The following is an 18415-nucleotide window of genomic DNA, read 5'->3' as shown; positions in this document are numbered from 1 at the left end:
ACACAGAACAATAAAAATGTGCAAAAAAAAAATGATGAGCCTACTTTGCCTTACAGCATTAGGAAAACAAAAAGTCACCAATCCACTGCATACATTTAAATTTAACTCAATCTAAAGTAAGACATTTATAATGTTCAAGATATCTTTGTAACATTTTTCCATTTTAGATAGACATACACAAACATGGTATATCTCATATATATTTTATATATAATTTATGTTGTAAACAGTGTATATATATATGTGTGTGTATCATGTGACATATATATGCTGTGTACACTATATACAAAAATCTTGTATAATTAAAAAAATTCATATGCCTGAATAGAATATGTATGTTTTTAGAAGTGGATTCTGATGAATAAATTATATTTGTAAAGGGAAAATGCCCCTTCCATCAGCACAATACATACTAGTTAATAAAATATCCATATTCATTCATGTCTCCATTTTCTAGGACCAGAGAGAGAAGTTCTGCAAACAATTTCAATCATTCCACTTGCCACCATTGAAATACTGCCATCTTTCTGAGCTAAAGTGCTTCTGAATGAAGTTTAGAGCTAGCACCCTTTTCCGCAGTGTTACTTCAGCAGAAAGGAAAATTCAGAGATTTGGGGAAGAGAGTGTTAATTATAGCTATATTCACATACAGATGACCCTTAATCCAATATTAAATTTTTCTTTATAAGAAAATTATTTTTATAAATCTTACAAATGAAAATGCCCTAGTTCATCAGATATAATGAAATATTATTGAAATGACCTATAAGTTTATAAAGTGGTCTTAAAATGCTGTGGGACACTACTTTCCAAAATATGCAATTAAGATTTGTAAGTTTAATGTTTTACACTAGGTACCCAACTCACAGCCCTTTAATTCTGCATTAGCATACTGATGATAATATAATACTGTAATCAGATGTAATCTCTTTTAAGATGATCTGATGGTGGTTAAAAATTTTGTAGTCTATTTTTCACTTATACTTCCTATTGACTTTTGTTTTTTATCTTCAATATTTCAGTAAAATATCCCTTTAAATTTTAAGTCCTTTGCAACTTAAAAGGCAACTTATCCTTTCATAAACAAGATATTTGCTGAATGTAAAAAATGAATCCAATACACAAGCGAATTATCTTGCAATCACAAATACTCAAGCACTTCTTATCTAGTCCTTTTAAGCCCGAAATTTCTATTATACCTATTATTTTTAAAGAAGCTATTTAGTTGACAATATTACATCCAAAAACGTAAAGATAAATGTGGCATGTTTGTCTGCTACTGAGATCTTGCATATATTCTGCAATGAACACCCACATCACACGCTACAAAGTTTCCTAAAGTACAGCTTTTGTTAAAGAACTGTTATGTATCAGACCAACCCTAGGGTTCCTGGCATAGAGGAAAAAAAGTTACCAAAGGCTAACTTTCCCTTCTTGAAGATGACTCTGTGTGTGTGTGTGTGTGTGTGTGTGTGTGTGTGTGTGTGTGTGTGTGTGTTGGGGGGATGGGGGAGTAAATAACTTACCATTTATGTATTTATTGTGGCCCATTTTAACATGTCATGTTTTTAATTAAATGAGTGAATGCATGTAAAGCTCTCAGAAGAGTACCTGTTTATTAGCACACGATGCTATATAAATGCTTGCTGCCATTATTATAATGCCAGATAATTTGGCAGGAGGCCAACTTGTACAAATCCTTACAAATTTCAAAAGACAATGTCCAGAAATACAGTTAGGTACTAAAATGAGTTATTCAGAAAGCCTTATGAGACAGTTTTTACACAACCAGTGGCAAAACTATCACAAAATAAAAATGCTTCAACTATAATCTTTAGAGAAACTTGTGGCACACTCTGAGCCATGAATTATATGAGCAGAAGAGGGCCTTGAGAACTTCATATGCTGTGACCAAAGAGGCAGATGTACGTGGCAAACTGATTCTTCTGACACCACTCAGCTACAAATCTGCCCTGAAGTATGTATAGTTATGGAGCTTGCCCACAAAACTACTGGGATAGTAAAGGGTGAGGTAACGATGCTTTCAATATTGATTCTTTCTCTAATTTCATAAACACTGTATTTCTCCAAACATCTGATGAAGGACCAAAACAGAGGGCTATCGTTCACTACCCATAGTGAACTGGTCTTTCTGCCATAGGAACTCTCTGATATTGGCTCGGAAATCTCTGAGTTTGGAAAGTCTGAAAACGCAGGCCCTTCCACACTGGTGTTAAGGTACATTTCTACAAAGACTGTACTGCCTAAGTTCACCTGAGAGACAAACCTGAATTCAGTCTCTATCACCTTCCTTGGGAATGCTAAACCTCTATTTTCTCATGCATAAATGGGGATATTAGCACTTCCCTCATAGGTCAGTGGGGAAACTAAAGAGAAAATTATTGTGAAGCATGTAATATAGTGTCTGAAACATGGCAGTGTCCAATGTTTATATTATTATATAATCATCATCGTATATAACCTATTTTTATTTTTAAATCCCATCAAAATAACTTTTATAAAATTTACTACAATTTCACTTCAATTTATATAGTATCTTTTCTCTCTCTGTCCTCCAGGAGCCTCTAATCACTTTATAGTCACTAATTACAATATTTTACAAGTTGAATAACTATCCTCACAGAACACTAAGCTAACAGAAGTGAAGAAAGAAAGCCTTATATTTCTATGAATTCATTACTTCTTACTCTTTTAGAAAAGGGTATCTTCTGGCTCTCTATAATATTTTGTATAACCAATAGAAGGGCAAGCCTATAACCAAAGCAACTGCTCTTACAAGGTATATATTTAGTACTGTACCTGGCACGCATAACCATGGTCCATGGTAGAGGTTCAATAAATGAAGCTGAATGAAAGAACCAGTCAATCATTACAGTCTAGGGCCAGGAGAACTGTGGGCCATAGTAACATAAGATCTTCATCTTGCTTCCCCTGATTTCACATACAAGACCACAGTATTTCAATTAATTCACCAAGACGTGATGTTTTACAAATGTATACAGAAAACTTCAACTATTGTTTAATGTTGTCACTGCCCTAGTCATTTCAGATACAGTAGCAGTTACTTTATTCTTACTAAGCCATGTCCTGTTTATGCATTGTAGTATTACTAATATTACTACACATTCTTCTAACTATTCTATCAAACTTAATAGTGCAAACATCCTATTCACACTAATGAGGCTCAGCGCAGTAAAAATACCATTCAGTTACAGTTGGTTTATTACACTGACCAATGAGGGGGGAAAAAAGGCCACTATTTACTGGGAAAATACTAACATCACCGAATGCAAACAATTAGATTTTCTGATAAATTCTAGTTCTTACTAATCATAGATTTATATATTTAAAGTTTCACATATTCCATTATGTGCAATTTTGATAGCATTTAAAATTTAAAGAATAATATTTAATCAACTAAAATTTAACATACTAACTTATTTACTAAGTTTCAGCCTTATTCATCCTAAGCAATTAAAGACATGTCTATAAAACACCTGAAGTTAGACTGTAGCCCAAATACAATGCACAACTTTAAAAAATCAATTAGAATGATTAAATGTTATAAGCAGAAAAAGTGACTGTGTAAACATAGCATGGAGGTGGCAGGAGCTACCTCTGCTTTCATGAGTGTTAATTTTCTTTAAATTTAGTGACATTTTGCATAAGACATAGGTTTATTAGAATTGTAGAAAAACAAAAACAGATTAAGGTTACATTAGGGTCATTATTAATAGTAAAGCACTTAAGGAAGTTAGTAGAGGAAAGCATTAAAAGGATTTTGAAACTTTTGTAATATATTCTCCATAAATATCCCCAAATAAAGGCCAGGCACAGTGGCTCACGCCTGTAATCCCAGCACTTTGGGAGGCTGAGGCAGGCAGATCACCTGAGGTCAGGAGTTTGAGACCAGCCTGGCCAACATGGTGAAACCCCTATCTCTACTAAAAATACAAAAATTAGCTGGGCGTATTGGCATGTGCCTGTAATCCCAGCTATTTGGAAGGCTGAGACAGGAGAATCACTTGAAGGCAGAGGTTGCAGTGAGCTGAGATTGTGCCACTGCACTCCAGCATGCCTGGGCAACAGAGCAAGACTCTGTGTAAAAAAAAAAGAAAAAGAAAAGAAATAAAGAAACAAAAAAGAAATCCCCAAATATGAAGACCTACTGCTTAAGAAAATAAATAATGCTTCCCCAAACGTGTTGCTTTACAGAAGCCATAGAAAACCTCACCACAGAGCAGGGGATCCTAGCAGCAGGTCCTACTTCAAACAGACACAATTGTAACATAGCACTGAATCCCAGACCAGGATCTGGGGCAGGGAAGAGGAGTAAGGTGGTTCATAAGTATTCTGGCCTTCTCATAAAATAGCTATATTATAGTATAGGGGCAGCCATTGGGTAGAAGAATTACAGGGGAAGATCAAAATTCATATGACTAAAATTATCAAACTGCTCCAATTTCTGGATTATATTTGAAGTACAGTATAAGTCTTACCAATTGATTGCTGAGATATTAATTACACATCACTTTTAGCCATATTTTTAAGACTATATAAAGACACAGAAACCAAAACCTTACTAATAACACTACTAGGTGAAAACACCTCATGTAACTTTAAAAAAAAAAGTATCGAATAATGTTGAATTCAAGTTTGCTCATTTGCTCACTGTAAGGAATCAAATCTAGTGATTGGCATATTGCACATGTGGAGTAGTTATATGTCTTTCAATTCACAAATCAGAAATTGGAAATCTGAAAAGATGTTGTAATGTGGGAGGGTCTTACATAATAAAGGTCATTATAACTCCTGGCTCTGGAGCTATACGATCTAATATCCTCTCTGGTGGATCATGATATGCCCATGCATTACAGTTCTTGTTGACAGTCTGTTGCCTTGGAAATATTTCATTATTTCAGTTTTTCCATTTGTAGACCCTTGGCCTTGTGATATGAAGGCCATCCTATTTCATATTTTCGATTATCATTTAAGCAATCTTGTGGAGCTATTTATATATATAAGCAAGTGTTAGACAATGCATATAATCATTTATCACCCCTATTTAAGCTTATACTGTAGATAGAAATACCTCCAAAAACCGGTCTCCACCACCTTTACTTTTTAAACCAAAAGCCTTGTGCTACTGGGATATGCTTTGCAAATCAGCATGGGCATATCACATGCTTGACACTTCTGTCTAATTTTTTTGGTTATACATCCACATAGTAGAAAAACTTTGTGGTAGTGCTATATAATTTGCAGTCTATTGGTGTTTAAAGAAAATCAAACAAGTTTATGTACACAAGGTTTTCAACTTGTTCTTTCAGGCTCTAAAGAGACACTTTCTGTATATATAATTCAGAGAAATGTAAGGAGCACTAAATAGTAACCAAAGACATTATCAAGAACGAGCTTATTTTTCTGAAATGTACATTATAAACATTACTATAAGGAAATGACTTTGGTACTGTATTACTATACACAGGTTAGACATTTCATAAATAAATGAGACAATTCAAAAGATATATTTTTCTCTGTAAGTTTCAGATTACTAATATATTTGAAAAGCAGTAAAGAATAAACTGTCCATAAATGCCTCTGTGAAATCAATGATTTTGAAAACTTTTTTTTAAATAAATAGGAGGATACCATTTAAAACATATCCACAGAAAGTCATCTTTTATAAACATACTTGTGTTCAACTGCTACAAGGAAATACTTGTTAACCAACAAGTTCTAGGCACAATGTGCAAATAAAGGTGGAATTACTCACTTACTTGAAGCAAGTATGAAAAACAGCCCCCTCCTAAACAAATCATCTGATTTCCCATTTCTCATTACAAAGCCAAATCAACTTACTTGTGTAATGTTTACACTTAAAGTGTTAAGAGCATTTAAAACCCTGACAACAAAGTGAACCCTTGGGGCATAAAACAACTGTTTGGATAAGGCACCAAGTTTGCGGTTGTTGCCTTTTGAAAGGCTTAGTTTATAACTCCTTCCTTCCTATCTTCCACAGTGCTCCTGCCCCCCACCCCGCTGTTATTACTCCTCCTTCTCCATACAGGTTAAACCTTCTCAGATCCAACCTTTAAAATGACAGCATCCAAGCTGAACAAGAAGATGCTATTAAAGGGCATTAAATTAAATACAGTATATCCTCCTACAACTTCAATCAGAATTTCAGACCAAGTGTTATTTAGTTCAGCTCTCAAGTGGAGCAGAATAACAAATCGCACACTTTGATTTACCTTCTTCGAATGCCAAATGGAGACAGGTGATAAAGAACGCACTCATGCACAGGCTATGAAGTTTCCCCTAGAAATTAATTCTATCTCCGAGATTCTTATCTCAGAGAAATTCCTAAAATGGCACACGAATAGGCCTTTGCTAGAGAGATTACTGGGACCATCCCAGTAAACATATTTATTAACAACAGAACTGGGAAGAAGGAAGGAAGGAAGGAAGGAAGGAAGGAAGGAAGGAAGGAAGGAAGGAAGGAAGGAAGGAGGGAAGGAGGGAGGGAGGGAGGGAGGAGGGGAGGGGAAGGAGGGAGGGGGGGAGGGAGGGAGGAGGGAAGGGGAGGGGAGGGGAGGGGGAAGAAAACCAATTATAAACCTCTGATTTCAAAAAGTATTCCTCTTCATGTTAGATAAAAAATAATTTTTAAAATCCTTGCACAATGCTCTGAGAAATTATTTTTTCTACTACAAGAGTAAAGTGTGAATTCTTCATGAAACACTGATACTTCTTAAGAAGTAAATACTCATTTTAGCTGTATGAGTTGTCAGATTTTCTACGGTTTGGGAGCAATAGTTAATGCTATACACATTTAACATCTTTAAAAACTGGATTATGTATGATTTACTCTCTGATATATGATGTTTACAGAATCATCTAGAGTTCAGAATTAGTCAATTATGTATCTACTTAACAAAAGTATTTCCTTAATCCTGACAATTGTGCCTTCCCTATCGTATGAAAGAAATAAGCAACAGTACAATAGAAGCCTTTTAAATGAATGGATGTCTGAATATCCCCTTATCGTCTTCTGATGTAAGCTATAGGTTAAATATTATGTTGCATCAAAAATAAAACTATGTTATAATAATTAAATCTTGCAACTAAGCACATCCTTTGTCTTCTTTTCAAGTTCACTTAAGCCTGTGAGGAAAATCAACGCGCCTGCTGCAGGTGGGGGTGCATATATCTTACTGTATTTGTTTTCCTCATGAATCAATGGGTGACGTTTCATACTTCCTACTGCGCCTTTCCTCTTCGGAGACAGAAAGAGATATCCACTTTGCTCAAACCAATATGCTATATGCAATTAATGTCATTAACGTTGCCAATTAATAGTAAATAGGATTCCAAAGAAAGTAGGCTGGGTGGACAGCAGGAGGGAAAACCACGTTGGTGGTGATGGGGAGGGGGTGCTGAGTTACTCTGAAAATCTATCAATGCTACTCACGTAGGACAGTTACGGGTATTTTGAACACAAACTCCCTTTCCCTGTGGCTGTACTAGTTTAACTAACTTCAAATAGACATGCTCGACTGAGCCCCTTGCTTGGATATGCAATTCTCACCAGGAACTTTTTAAAACACAGATCCCCAAACAGTAACTAACGGGGCATAGATGCTCCAACTGCTGACACATTTTGGATCTCGCTGTTTGTTTGCTTATTTGGATTTGAGGGTTTTCTTCTTTATTTTTCTTTTTCCTTTGGGAGGGGTATGGAGAGGAGGGGAAGATGAGAGCGGAGGGCAGAGCGGGAGACCCACAAGTTGCCGAGCGGAGGGCGCAGCCCGGGAGGCAGGGAGGCGGCGGCCGCGCTCCTCTGGGCTCGGCCCGGCCTAGCTGCTCGCGCGGAGACGGAGACGGAGCCGGCCCCTCCGCGACACATTCCGGGCCTGGCGCGAGCTCCGCGCTCCCCGCCCCCGGCCTCCTCCTCCCGCTCCTCGCCTCCTCCCCCTGCTCGCCGCCTTCCCTCCCCCTCCCCAGCCTCATTCCCTTCCTCGAGAGCAGCTGCTAGGGGACCTGCGGCGGCCCCGGGGATCCCCGGCCCCCCACCCTCGCTGCTGCTCCCGTCACACGGCAGCGCCTTCGCATCTCTGTTTGTTTCTTTTTCTTTTTCTCTTTTCTGTTTCTTTCTTCTTTTTTTTTTTTTTTTTTTGTCAGCGAGTCACTCTATTCGCCAAGCCGAGGAGGTGCGACTGCTCAGAGAGCCCGGCCGCCGCCAGAGCCTCTCGCTGCCGCAGCCGCCGCGGGGACAATGCGCGGGGCCCCGGGCGAGCGCTGCGCCCAGACGAGGTCCCCGCGGGCTCGCGGCCCAGGAGGCGGGCGGGCGGCGGAGAGGGGCCCTCGGCGGCGGAGGCGGCGGAGGCGGCGGCGGCGGCGGCGGCGGGAGCAGCGGCCCGGCGGCAGGTTCAATAAACAGAAAAGTGTTACCGTTCTCGCCTGGAAGGATCCTGCTGAAAGCTGGGCTTGGTGGGCGCCATCTTCCTGCTATTTTTTTTCCTCTCTTACTTTTTGCCTCTCTCCCCCCTCCCGGGTGGGGGGCGTGGGCGGGCGGGGGTGTGCGTGTGCGTGGGGTGGCGGGAGAGTGCGGCCGTGCGCGGCGCTCTGGGCTGCCCGGCGGGCGGCGGCCGGGGCCGTGGCCGTGGCGGCGGCGGCGGCGGCGGCGGCCGTGCTGCTGAGGTGGGGAGGCTACGGAAAAGTAGTGGGGCCGGAGCCTCGCCGGCGGCCGGCCGTCCCCTCGCGCCGCCGGTGCTCCCAGCCGTGGGTCGCCGCTTCCGCCGCCGCCTGCGCCTTCTCCTCCCGCTGCTCGCCCGGCGCCGCCGCCGTCCATGCGCCGCAGAGCGCCCGCGGCCCGGGCCGCCCCGGCTCCCGAGGCATGCCCGGCGCGGAGACAGGCGACCGGCGGCGGCGGCGGCGGAGGAGGAGGAGGGGGAGGCGGCGGCGGCGGCGGGGGGAGGCGGCCGCGCGGTCCCGCGGGCAGCCCGGCCTAGGGCCCCGCCGCCTCCGGGTTCTCACCCCCGCGCCGCCACCCGCCCCCGTCCCCCGTCACCCCTTTCTACCACCCGGAGCCGCCCGGTGGCAGGTGGGGCGCACACCCTCCCTGCGGGGGGCGCGGGGTCTAGGCCGGGAGGAGCGGGGAGGGGGAGGACACGCGGGGGGTTCCAGCTTGACCGCTGTGAAAGTATTTCTGGGCATTTTCCAGCTGCTTTGCTCCAGAGCGCTCTCTCGTACGCAGGCACACACCTCCCCCCCCCTTCTCTCTCTCTCTCTCTCTCTCTCTCTCTCTCTCTCTCTCTCTCTCTCTCTCTCTCAATCTCTCTCTCTCTCTCTTTCTCGTTGGGGGACTGGGAGGCTCGGCTGCCGGCGCAACAACGCCACTCAGTTGCAGTTTCAAACACTTCCCTTCTCTGGAGTATTGCAGCCAGGAGGAAAGAAAGAAACAGAAAAAGGAACTGGGAGGCCACAGGAGCGAGCTGGGGCAGGACACAGTCCCGGGAGCTCCTTGGGGGCAGCGGAAATCAATACGGATGGGGGGTGCGCTGGCCCAAGCAGATGGGCCCAAGAGCCCCGTGGGCGGTGCAGCAGCAGCACAAGAACCTTGTGGCTCTGGCGCTCTCAGCAGCGTTCCCAAAGCCGGAGCATCTGCACCAGTCACGGACGTACAGGAGTGCAGACCCTAGGGTTCACAGGTGAATCCCCGCGCGTTTAAACTCACACACAGAAGCCCCTCCCGACTCGGGTCCCGGGACTTGGGACCGGACTGCCACCCTCTGGGATCTAGCCCAGCCGCACCCCGGTTTGACAGTTCAGCAAGGCCTAGAGAAAGGCTGGCTACTCAGTGCAGGGGCCGGGCTAGAATCCTGTTACCTGGGTAGACCCTGGTCAGAGCGTTTTCTCCACTAAACCAATCAGAAGCGTGTGGACAGCTTTTTACGCAGAGACTTGGGTCAGTCATGTGTCAACCAGGCAAGTAGAAAGGACTCCCAAGGCATTTCCACTTTGAATGAATGAAAGCGCCTGATGGAAAACATCAGTCCTGTGTGAGGTTCTGCATTTGACTTTAAGCTTAAGAAAAAAATAAAGACCTGAAAAGGGGTCCTCCATTCAGTCTCTACGACTCCAGTAAAGTAGGGCTGGGAGTTGGAAACTTCCAACGGAACACATAAATGTTTTTCGTGGTAGAGGTGTTTAATCTGCATGATGGTGTTTAAGTTCTCTTTGGAGTACACTCTACAGGTAGGAGAGAATGAGAAATGAACTGGAGTGGAGAGTGTTATGGACAAGATATACATGGGCTGGCAGAGAAGGGAAAAAGTTGCCAGTTCAAAGTTTTGGCTCCAGGACACCCAGTCTAGGGGGTTTCTGCCCGAAGATGACAAATGAGAGAAGCTTGTAGTCTCCCAAGAGGCCACTCTTTGCTTGAAAAACCCCCCACTCCTGTCACTCCCGCGGCGGACTCCTCAAAAGTACTTAAAAATAATTTTTTGGTAAAATGATATGTCACCATTCACTTAACAAACAAATCCAGATGGAAACAAATCCAAGCGGAAACTAAGTCTGTCCTTCAGAACTCCACAATCCTGTTGAGGTGCCAGAGGACAGGGGACTCCTGACTCAGACCCTACCTCCAACACCTGCCAATGACCTTGACCTACACGGCTCACTCTCTGCCCCCCTCCCCCTATTTTGACTAAAAGACAGTAACAGGTGTCATCATGTCTTAGTAACAAAATCAAAGAAGGCTACATTTTTCACAGCTATCATCTTCTCTTCTGCCAATATAACATAAAAATCGAAGGAGGGAATAATACACCCGAAAGGCTAAAGTTTAGAGATGCTAGGGAAAAAAAAAAAAAAAAAAAAAAAAAAAGCCTTAGTCTTTAGAACTGCAGTGGGATTCAGAGACTTCATAAGGTGCCCAAATTCAAAGTTGAAAGTGGAAAGCACCAGTGCAGCTCTCAGTGCTGAGGTGGCAGACTGTAGGGGACTGCCCCTGGTGCTCCTGCCTTGAGGGAAAATTCTCTCTGAGGTGATCTTTATGGTAAAGGATAACAACACTCAGAGCAAACCTGATGGCAGAAAATTCCTAATCCCCCACCCTTTTATGCCCAATTTATATGGTATAAGTTAGCTCAAGTTCCCGGAGGTCCCTGAAATCTTCCAAAGGCCATCTGACATTTCTGACCCTTGACTCCCTACTTCACAGACCATACTATTGTGACCATTGCCTGCACTTCCTAAAGTGACCGCCAGATACTATTGTCATTTAAATGTTGTATAAGTGACCAAAAAAACATACCTGAACCATGAAAAGGAAAAATCTAATTCTTTTCTAGTCTTTCATGTTTGAAAGAGTCCCAGATCTTTTGTATTAAAGATTCCTGTAATCACTGAAGTAAAACAAGACTAAAATAATTTAAATGAAAAATCCCTTTGACAAGGAATAGCCCCTTTTTGAGTTATTTTCCAAACTCTTTTTAAAAAAAAAACTTCAGACAGTACACAGAGAATATAATGAAGTCTTCTACAGAATATTTGGAATACTGGACATCAACTTGGAAAACACTCAGTGTGTTATGCAAAATCTGCTCTGGTCACTGGGCCATTGCTTGGAAGGCACAAAATATGGCAGTGATAGATTATCTTAACCTTTTCAGTTTAAATACTGTTGGTTCAAATCAAAGGTTCTCAAATCAATGAAGTTTGAAATACAAGGTAAAAATAGGAACTGTTATTTGAATTATGCATTGTGTATATTTTAAGTTAAATGCCATTGGCAAATCTCTCAGATGTTTAATCATGTGCAATCTGGGAAACACAAATATTTAATTTCACACTTTGATGTGTTCTTTTTTCTTCCATCTTTTATAAAACCAAGCCCCAGAAATGGGGAGTTTACCTTTCATAGTACATTGTTAGTTTTTCTCAGCGCATTTTCGTGGATTACATTTTCAGTAAAATCTTGGAACATCAAAAGTTGTCCTTCAGGAAAAACTTCAGGGTTCTAAAGCTGTTGGTAGTGGTAAATTGCTTTCCCTTTCTTTCCTTATTGAATCAAATTACTATTTCAATGTCAAATACGTGATTTTTAAGAAAAATCTATAAATACGTTTAAGAGAACTACAAATAATACTTTAAAACTTCCTTCTCACCACCTAGCCTGACTTTGTAAAATTTGCTTCCTAACTTGTATCCCTGAATCTTATGCATTTGCATTATAATGCGTTTAAGATGAATACTTAACAGCGCCGAAGAGACTCGGATTTCATGCTGTATTTCCCTGTAGTAACAGGTGACATGATAACACTATTATGTAGAATTGCAAGTTTACAGCTACACATGAAAATCGTTCCTATTCTGTTTGGAAACAAATGATCAATCAGCCTCCAGTGATCAATTGCCCCCCTAGCTGTCCGTATGCGCGGGTCCGCATCCGGCTGAGGCATTGAGAAAATTCCACTGGAAAGGCATGAGGATCCTAAACTTTGCAAAAGCACCTTGTGCGGCGTCTCAGACTTCGCTGCAACTCCTCCGCTACTCGGGGCTGAAGCTCTGGATTTGGGGCCAGGCAAAGGGCAAAGGATGATTTCACTTCGCCAGCGCACTGGAGTGCTTTTCAATCCACCAAAGTGAAGTGTGTTTTTCTTCCTCATCTGTAGAACGAGGGGCAGGCAAAGTGAGCCCTGGCAATGTGCATGTGTGTTGTAAGACACAAAACAGGAGGCAAAGTGAGTCCCACCCCAGCACCCCGGGGCGGGGGCACTATCCCAGCCCAGGCGGGACTACTCACCGCTGCTGGTAGGAGGTGATGCCCTGGACGTTCTGCGGGGTGCCGTTGGCCGCGGCGCCGGCCCTCCCCATGCCCGCGCCGGCCGGCACCCCCGCGGCCGCCCCGCCGGCCGCCGCGGCCGTCACCTGCACGCTGAAATCCGGAAAGATTCGGATCATCGCCGCGGCTTCGGCCCCCGGGCGCGGCGGCTCTGGGCTCGGGCTGGCGGGGGCTCGGGCTCGGGCTCGGGCGGCGGCAGCAGCAGCAGCGCGAGCAGCGGCGGCGGCAGCAGCGGAGCCAGGCACCAGCCTGCAATCCCATTAGTGAGCCGCGGCCACTGTGCGCGGCGGAGAGGCGCTTTGATGTGCGCGCAGCGGGCTGGGGTGGGGGGGGCCGCAAGCGCGAGGAGGAGGTGCGGGGGGCGTGCGAGGGACTTGCAAACAGCAAAACGTGTCAGGGTGGGGCCTTTTTTCCCTTTTGGGGGGCGGCGGTGCTCCCCCCTCTTTCCAGGATGTTGCTCTCACTGGCTGCTCCGGCTGCGCCGCGCGAGCCCAGCTGAGGGAAGAAGGGGAGGGGGTGGCGGAGGAAGGATGCACCGGGAGGCTTGGCGAGGACTTGGCCGGTGCAAGGGAATGACCGGCAGCGGAGGGTGCGTTTCTTTCCCGCCCCCCTCTACACACACACACACACACACACACACACACACGCCGCGCACTTCCGACCCAAAGTGCAAGACTCAGGCGCGCTCTCTCTCTCCTCCTTTCTCTAGAGAAATAACCACCATCCAGGCAAGCTCGCGCCTCCCGCGGCTTCCAGCAACCTGGAAGCCAGCCCGCGTGTGCAGGAATGGGGGCGTAGAGCCTCCCTTCCTGGCCGGAACCCCTCTCTGCCCGTCTTATGCACATCAGGCAGCGCGAGGGCTGCCAAGCGCAAGTTGGGCTCCTCGAGAACTTGATACTTATCGAGGAGGGATGGTGTGCAAAGACGGAGAGAAAAAAAGAAGCCGCTTTTGTGCAATGGAGAGTTTGTTCTCCTTATAAGAATGGGCCCTTCCCGCTGCTGGTGGGCGGGCGGGTTGGTCCAGGACAAACTTGTGAGGTGAGGTCCGGCTAGAGGGATCCGGTTGTGCCCCGATGACCCACCTCTATACGCCCCTTTCGACCGATGAAACGAATAAATTAGCAGCCACCACTGAGACGAACTCTGCAAATTCCAACCACCAGGGAAACAAAAAGAGAAAACACGTGCATTTATTTCCTCGCGTCTCTCAGTTACTTCTCCACACTATTACATCAATGTTTCTTTAAGGGGTGAGGAGGGATGCCTGCGGTTTGGGTGAGCCTTTTTAAGTGACGACTTGCATTCCAACTCGGCTAGTGGGTGGGGGCAGTGGGAGTTGATCGTTTCCCCTACCCCCTGCCCAGGACCCCCGTTGTCCCACTTCCTCCTCTTTCTTCCGGCTGGCGAGCCTGGAGTGGAGTTGCGGGCGGTGGGCGCAGCCTCCTTCGGGATGCAGGGCTTCAGCTCCCCTCATCTTGCGCGCGCCACCTTCGCCCCCTTTGCTGGTGCGGCTGGTGCTTGCCCCTTCTCGTCCTTTTCTCCTTCCACTCCCTGCGCGCCAAGGCCTGGGCCCCGCAGCCGCAGCCAGGGGACGAGTGGCCGCCTTGCCTTCCGCAGGAAACCAAGTTGGGATCGGCGAAGCGAGGTGACCGCGGCCGCGCCGCCCCTGCCCTCGGCCAATAGCGCCTCGCCCGGAGAGGCACCTGCTTAACCCTTTGAGCCTAGGGCGCAGCCGGCCCGCCGGGACCCAGAGGGGCAGGGCGGATTGGCCAGAAGTTGCCAAGGCCAAGAGTGACACAGGCCGCCCAGCCTAGCGTCCCCGCACACGGTGTAGGGGCCAGACGCCTGCCCTTGCCGCAGACCCGGGCGTCCCCTCCCACCCTGATGGCTCTCGGGAAACAGCCAACCCGCACAAAGGCGAGCCTTCGCCCTGGCGGCGTCCCGCGCCTGCTGGGGCAACCTCTGAACTCCCCTAACCCAAGTCAGTTTCCGGAGGCGCCTCCTGCACCCGGCAGCCGCTGGGAAACAGAGGGAGGGAGCCCCAGCTCTCGCTGGCCGGGCCCACGGCGCAGCTGCGTTTCCATTTTCCTTTCAAAGAAAATGCTTTGGACGGCAGATAATACCAGGAGATATGAAACTGCTTCGTCCCCCACGTGTTGCACGTAAAAAGAATCGTAATGAGCATCTGTGCCTTGTGTGAGGGATCCCACGAGTTTGTTGAAGACCTAACCGAGGTCCTGACTCCCTCCTTCCCGAGAAGAGATCATTTTCTAGCTTAACGGCATTCATTTCGGGGATACTTATTGTGCAGAGGCCAAACGCAAGGTCTTTGGGCCGGGATTGTGGGCGTGGGGGCGAAGGCCAGGCTGGTGGGAAAGATTTGATCACAGAAGTGGGTCCTCATCCCACGCGGAGCACACAGCGCTGGGCGTCGCAGGTTGACTTGGATCTCAGAGCGCTCTCCTCCCTACCTCTCTTGCTCTGAAAAGATCACAAATATCACTCCTTGGCTCTCCGCAGGCTTTCTCAGGGCGAGAAATGGGAGTTTATGTCAATTCGAGAGAGGTCAGGAATGTTTTAGGGGTTGGGAAAAGTTTCTTTCTCTGACTGCATTGGTCAAGGCCGGCGGTATTGTAGGCCAAAGGAAGTCTAGTATGTAAATGACTCATGAATGAGGCTAAAAATGAACCCCAATGCAGGCGGTGCCTTTCTATAAAATAGCTTTTGTTTTAATTGTTGCCCCACTGTGGGGTGGTGCTGTGCCTGCCACAGATGTCTGGGCCAACCAGTTGATGGAGGCTTCCAGCAAGTGGCTCCTGGATCCATGTGTACTCCAGGAATGTAATGCAATACTCCACCTCGATCCTGTGCATCCAGAGGCAGCCTCAATGTGCCAAGTGAGTCAAAGAAGGGAAAAGGCATCTGTGGCCAAAAGTGCAGAACTTTTAGAAGATTAGTTTCCCTTTTAAAGTCTTTCTGCACAGTCAACAATGAGTTATATTTACAAAGAATATTATTGCTCTTCTTTGTTTCAATACCAATTCTATGACTAGAAGAGGCCAGCAATTACATTTTATTCACTACTTATTTTACAAAATCGTTGGCTTGAAAATGTATCAGCCTGATTCCCATCACTTTTGGAGGGCAATTTTTTCTTGGAAGCCCAAAGGGCAAAATTGCCCCAATGGAAAGAAAATGTGAGATTTGTTGTTGGACATTTAAAACTACATAAGCTGAAGCCTTTTCAATTATGCTTTGTTATTAAAATAGTTTAATGAGCACATTCAACTTCAAAGTTCCAAGCTTTCAATTACCCATCTTTACGAGAATTAATATGGCTCCTGCCCTCCAGAAACTTTGTTTTCTAAAACAGGAATACACAAAATACTCAAAGAAGATTTGCACAGTAGGTTACCTTACAATGCAATGTTAAGTCTGTTTCAGTATTTTATCCTTACATGTATAGTTTCAGAAGGTCGGTTTGCATGCATGAGAGACGAATTCCTTATTGGATCTGCTTATCTCCATGTTCATTAAGGACCTTAAGCAAAATATAAGTTTATTCTCTCATTAGTAATTCAGATTTCATTACTCTGCTCCTTCAGTTAAAATCTTTACATGCTGGCAGCTGTTTTGAAATATTTTGAAAGTTGCTTTGGCATTCACCCAACCAAAAGGACTCCAGTTAGCACTAAACTGTATACTCTCTTATTTTATACCCCTGCAACATATAAATTTCAGTGCATGTAGAGACTTGGAAAAGGATTATTTGATGTTTTAACCCCAAATACATGCATATGATATATAGATACACAATTACACATTTATATCTTTATCCTTGTCAGTGTACAACTGTGCCTTTTACTCATACAATACTAATATCTAGTCTCTGAAAAATTCATTTCCATGTACTTAAATTGTTTGACTTTGAATTTTCACTATTTTCTGTCAGAAGGTGCCAATGACAGGTAAGAGAGAGAAGGCTACAAAACCTGAATATATCTAATTTTTGCTTCAATTTGGTCAGATATTTAAGAAGAAAAAAATAAATACAGAGATCAGGAAAAGGTAAAGCAAAACAACGTAAGTAGAATAAAAATACTATAGGTAATGAATAAAGTAAAAAAATGCTTTTCTCTGAAATGTTAGATGTTTTTACTGAAGTGATTATGCTGCAAAAAGGGTTTTTTGTTTTTGTTTTTGTTTTTTTTCTATAAAGAAAGTCTCATAATTTCCAACAACCTGAGAGTTGAGTCTTTATTACGGGAGAAGCCATAAACTAGTATTACACAGTACCTCCATCGTATCTTGGGAAGAAGATTTTTACATTCTGTAGAGGGCTTAAATCTTTAATTTAACCAATTTTCCATCTTTGCTTCTCAATCCAAATGGAATTCTAGTTCTTACTGCTAAATTTGCCATGCTATTAATATGTCCTTAGTACATTCAAAAACAAAACAATAATGTCAGGGGAGGAAAACAACCATAAACTTAGCAATATAATCATTCTTGGTATTCCAGAAGAGAAACTAAGGAATTAAGAGATAATGGCTAATAAATTTTTATTATATATGTATATCCATATATAATATACAAAAAGAGTTCTGAGGATTTTTTCATATTAGTACTACATATATCAAACTGAAATATCTCAAGCTATTATGCTAAACTAATTCTCAGAAGACTTTATAAATATATAGCTAGAAAAAGAAGAGGTATAGTTAGAAGAGTCTTTTAGCTTTTAAACTCAGTAGCAGGCAGTAGGGGAGGAGACATTGTTTAGAAAAATTAGTGGGGAAGGGTTTCAGAAATCCATATGAGGATTTTAGTTAAAATATTTACACGTTGTGGCACACATAATTCTAAAGCATGTGCAAATCAATATAACTATAAATGAACTTTGATTTAAAGGCAAAATAACTACTCTTAACATATTTAAAAGACAAATTTGTCTTTAAACAACAATCTTTTAAGTTTCTTTTGCTTATTTTCTCATGATAGTGGATTTGATGTTGAGATTGAAATATTTCTAATTTCTAGAGAACTGATTTGGTGTTTTCCTGTGAATATAAGAGCCCTAAATGTTGGTTCTAGTAGTTTGCTGCTTCTATTACTGTCAGCGTAATTAGAACTTCGATGGAACTACTAAGACATAACTTGGTACCTGCAGCACAGATCTGCAGATCATGGCTAGTTTTTGTTTCACTGGAAATTATACACAGTGCTAACTGGAACTTGAGTTTCTACTTCACTTGGTTCTTCCTAGTAGGCATACCCATGTAGCCATTGGACTCTTCACTGAATTTTCTTATTGATTATAAAATTATTAATTCAATGCCTGATTGACTAACGGAATAGCTAATTGCTTTGGATTGAATTTTTTTCAAAATAAAAATATTAGAGTTCTGAGATGAATTTTTCATTTTCAATAAAATAGAATATTGCATAAGCCTAATAATACAGCAGATCAAACAAATGGATTTATTAAGCTGCATGCTGAGTAAACCTTTCTGTTTTTATTAAACTGTTATGTTCCTTCAC

General features: G+C 43.9%; 1 protein-coding gene across 14 annotated transcripts in view; it reads right to left on the bottom strand.

Moving 5' to 3' along the window:
• Positions 1–13623, bottom strand: part of NPAS3 (neuronal PAS domain protein 3) — an 868305-nt gene extending 854682 nt beyond the window's left edge. For 6 of the 14 annotated variants that reach the window (XM_054666468.2, XM_054666469.2, XM_054666470.2 and 3 more), the window contains exon 1: positions 8476–8949. In XM_054666468.2, the coding sequence (XP_054522443.1) occupies positions 8476–8525 (50 nt within the window). In that variant the 5' untranslated portion in view covers positions 8526–8949. Of the gene's footprint in view, positions 1–8475; positions 8950–12835 lie in introns of those variants that run through there. The other 8 variants (XM_009427633.5, XM_054666461.2, XM_054666466.2 and 5 more) reach the window with 6 other exon arrangements.
• Positions 13624–18415: the final 4792 nt, after the last annotated feature.

Source organism: Pan troglodytes, chromosome 15, assembly GCF_028858775.2.
Source record: "Pan troglodytes isolate AG18354 chromosome 15, NHGRI_mPanTro3-v2.0_pri, whole genome shotgun sequence".
NCBI classification, from domain to species: domain Eukaryota; kingdom Metazoa; phylum Chordata; class Mammalia; order Primates; family Hominidae; genus Pan; species Pan troglodytes.
The sequence above is the reverse complement of the archived record's forward strand: the minus strand, read 5'-3'. Positions and strand labels throughout refer to the sequence as shown.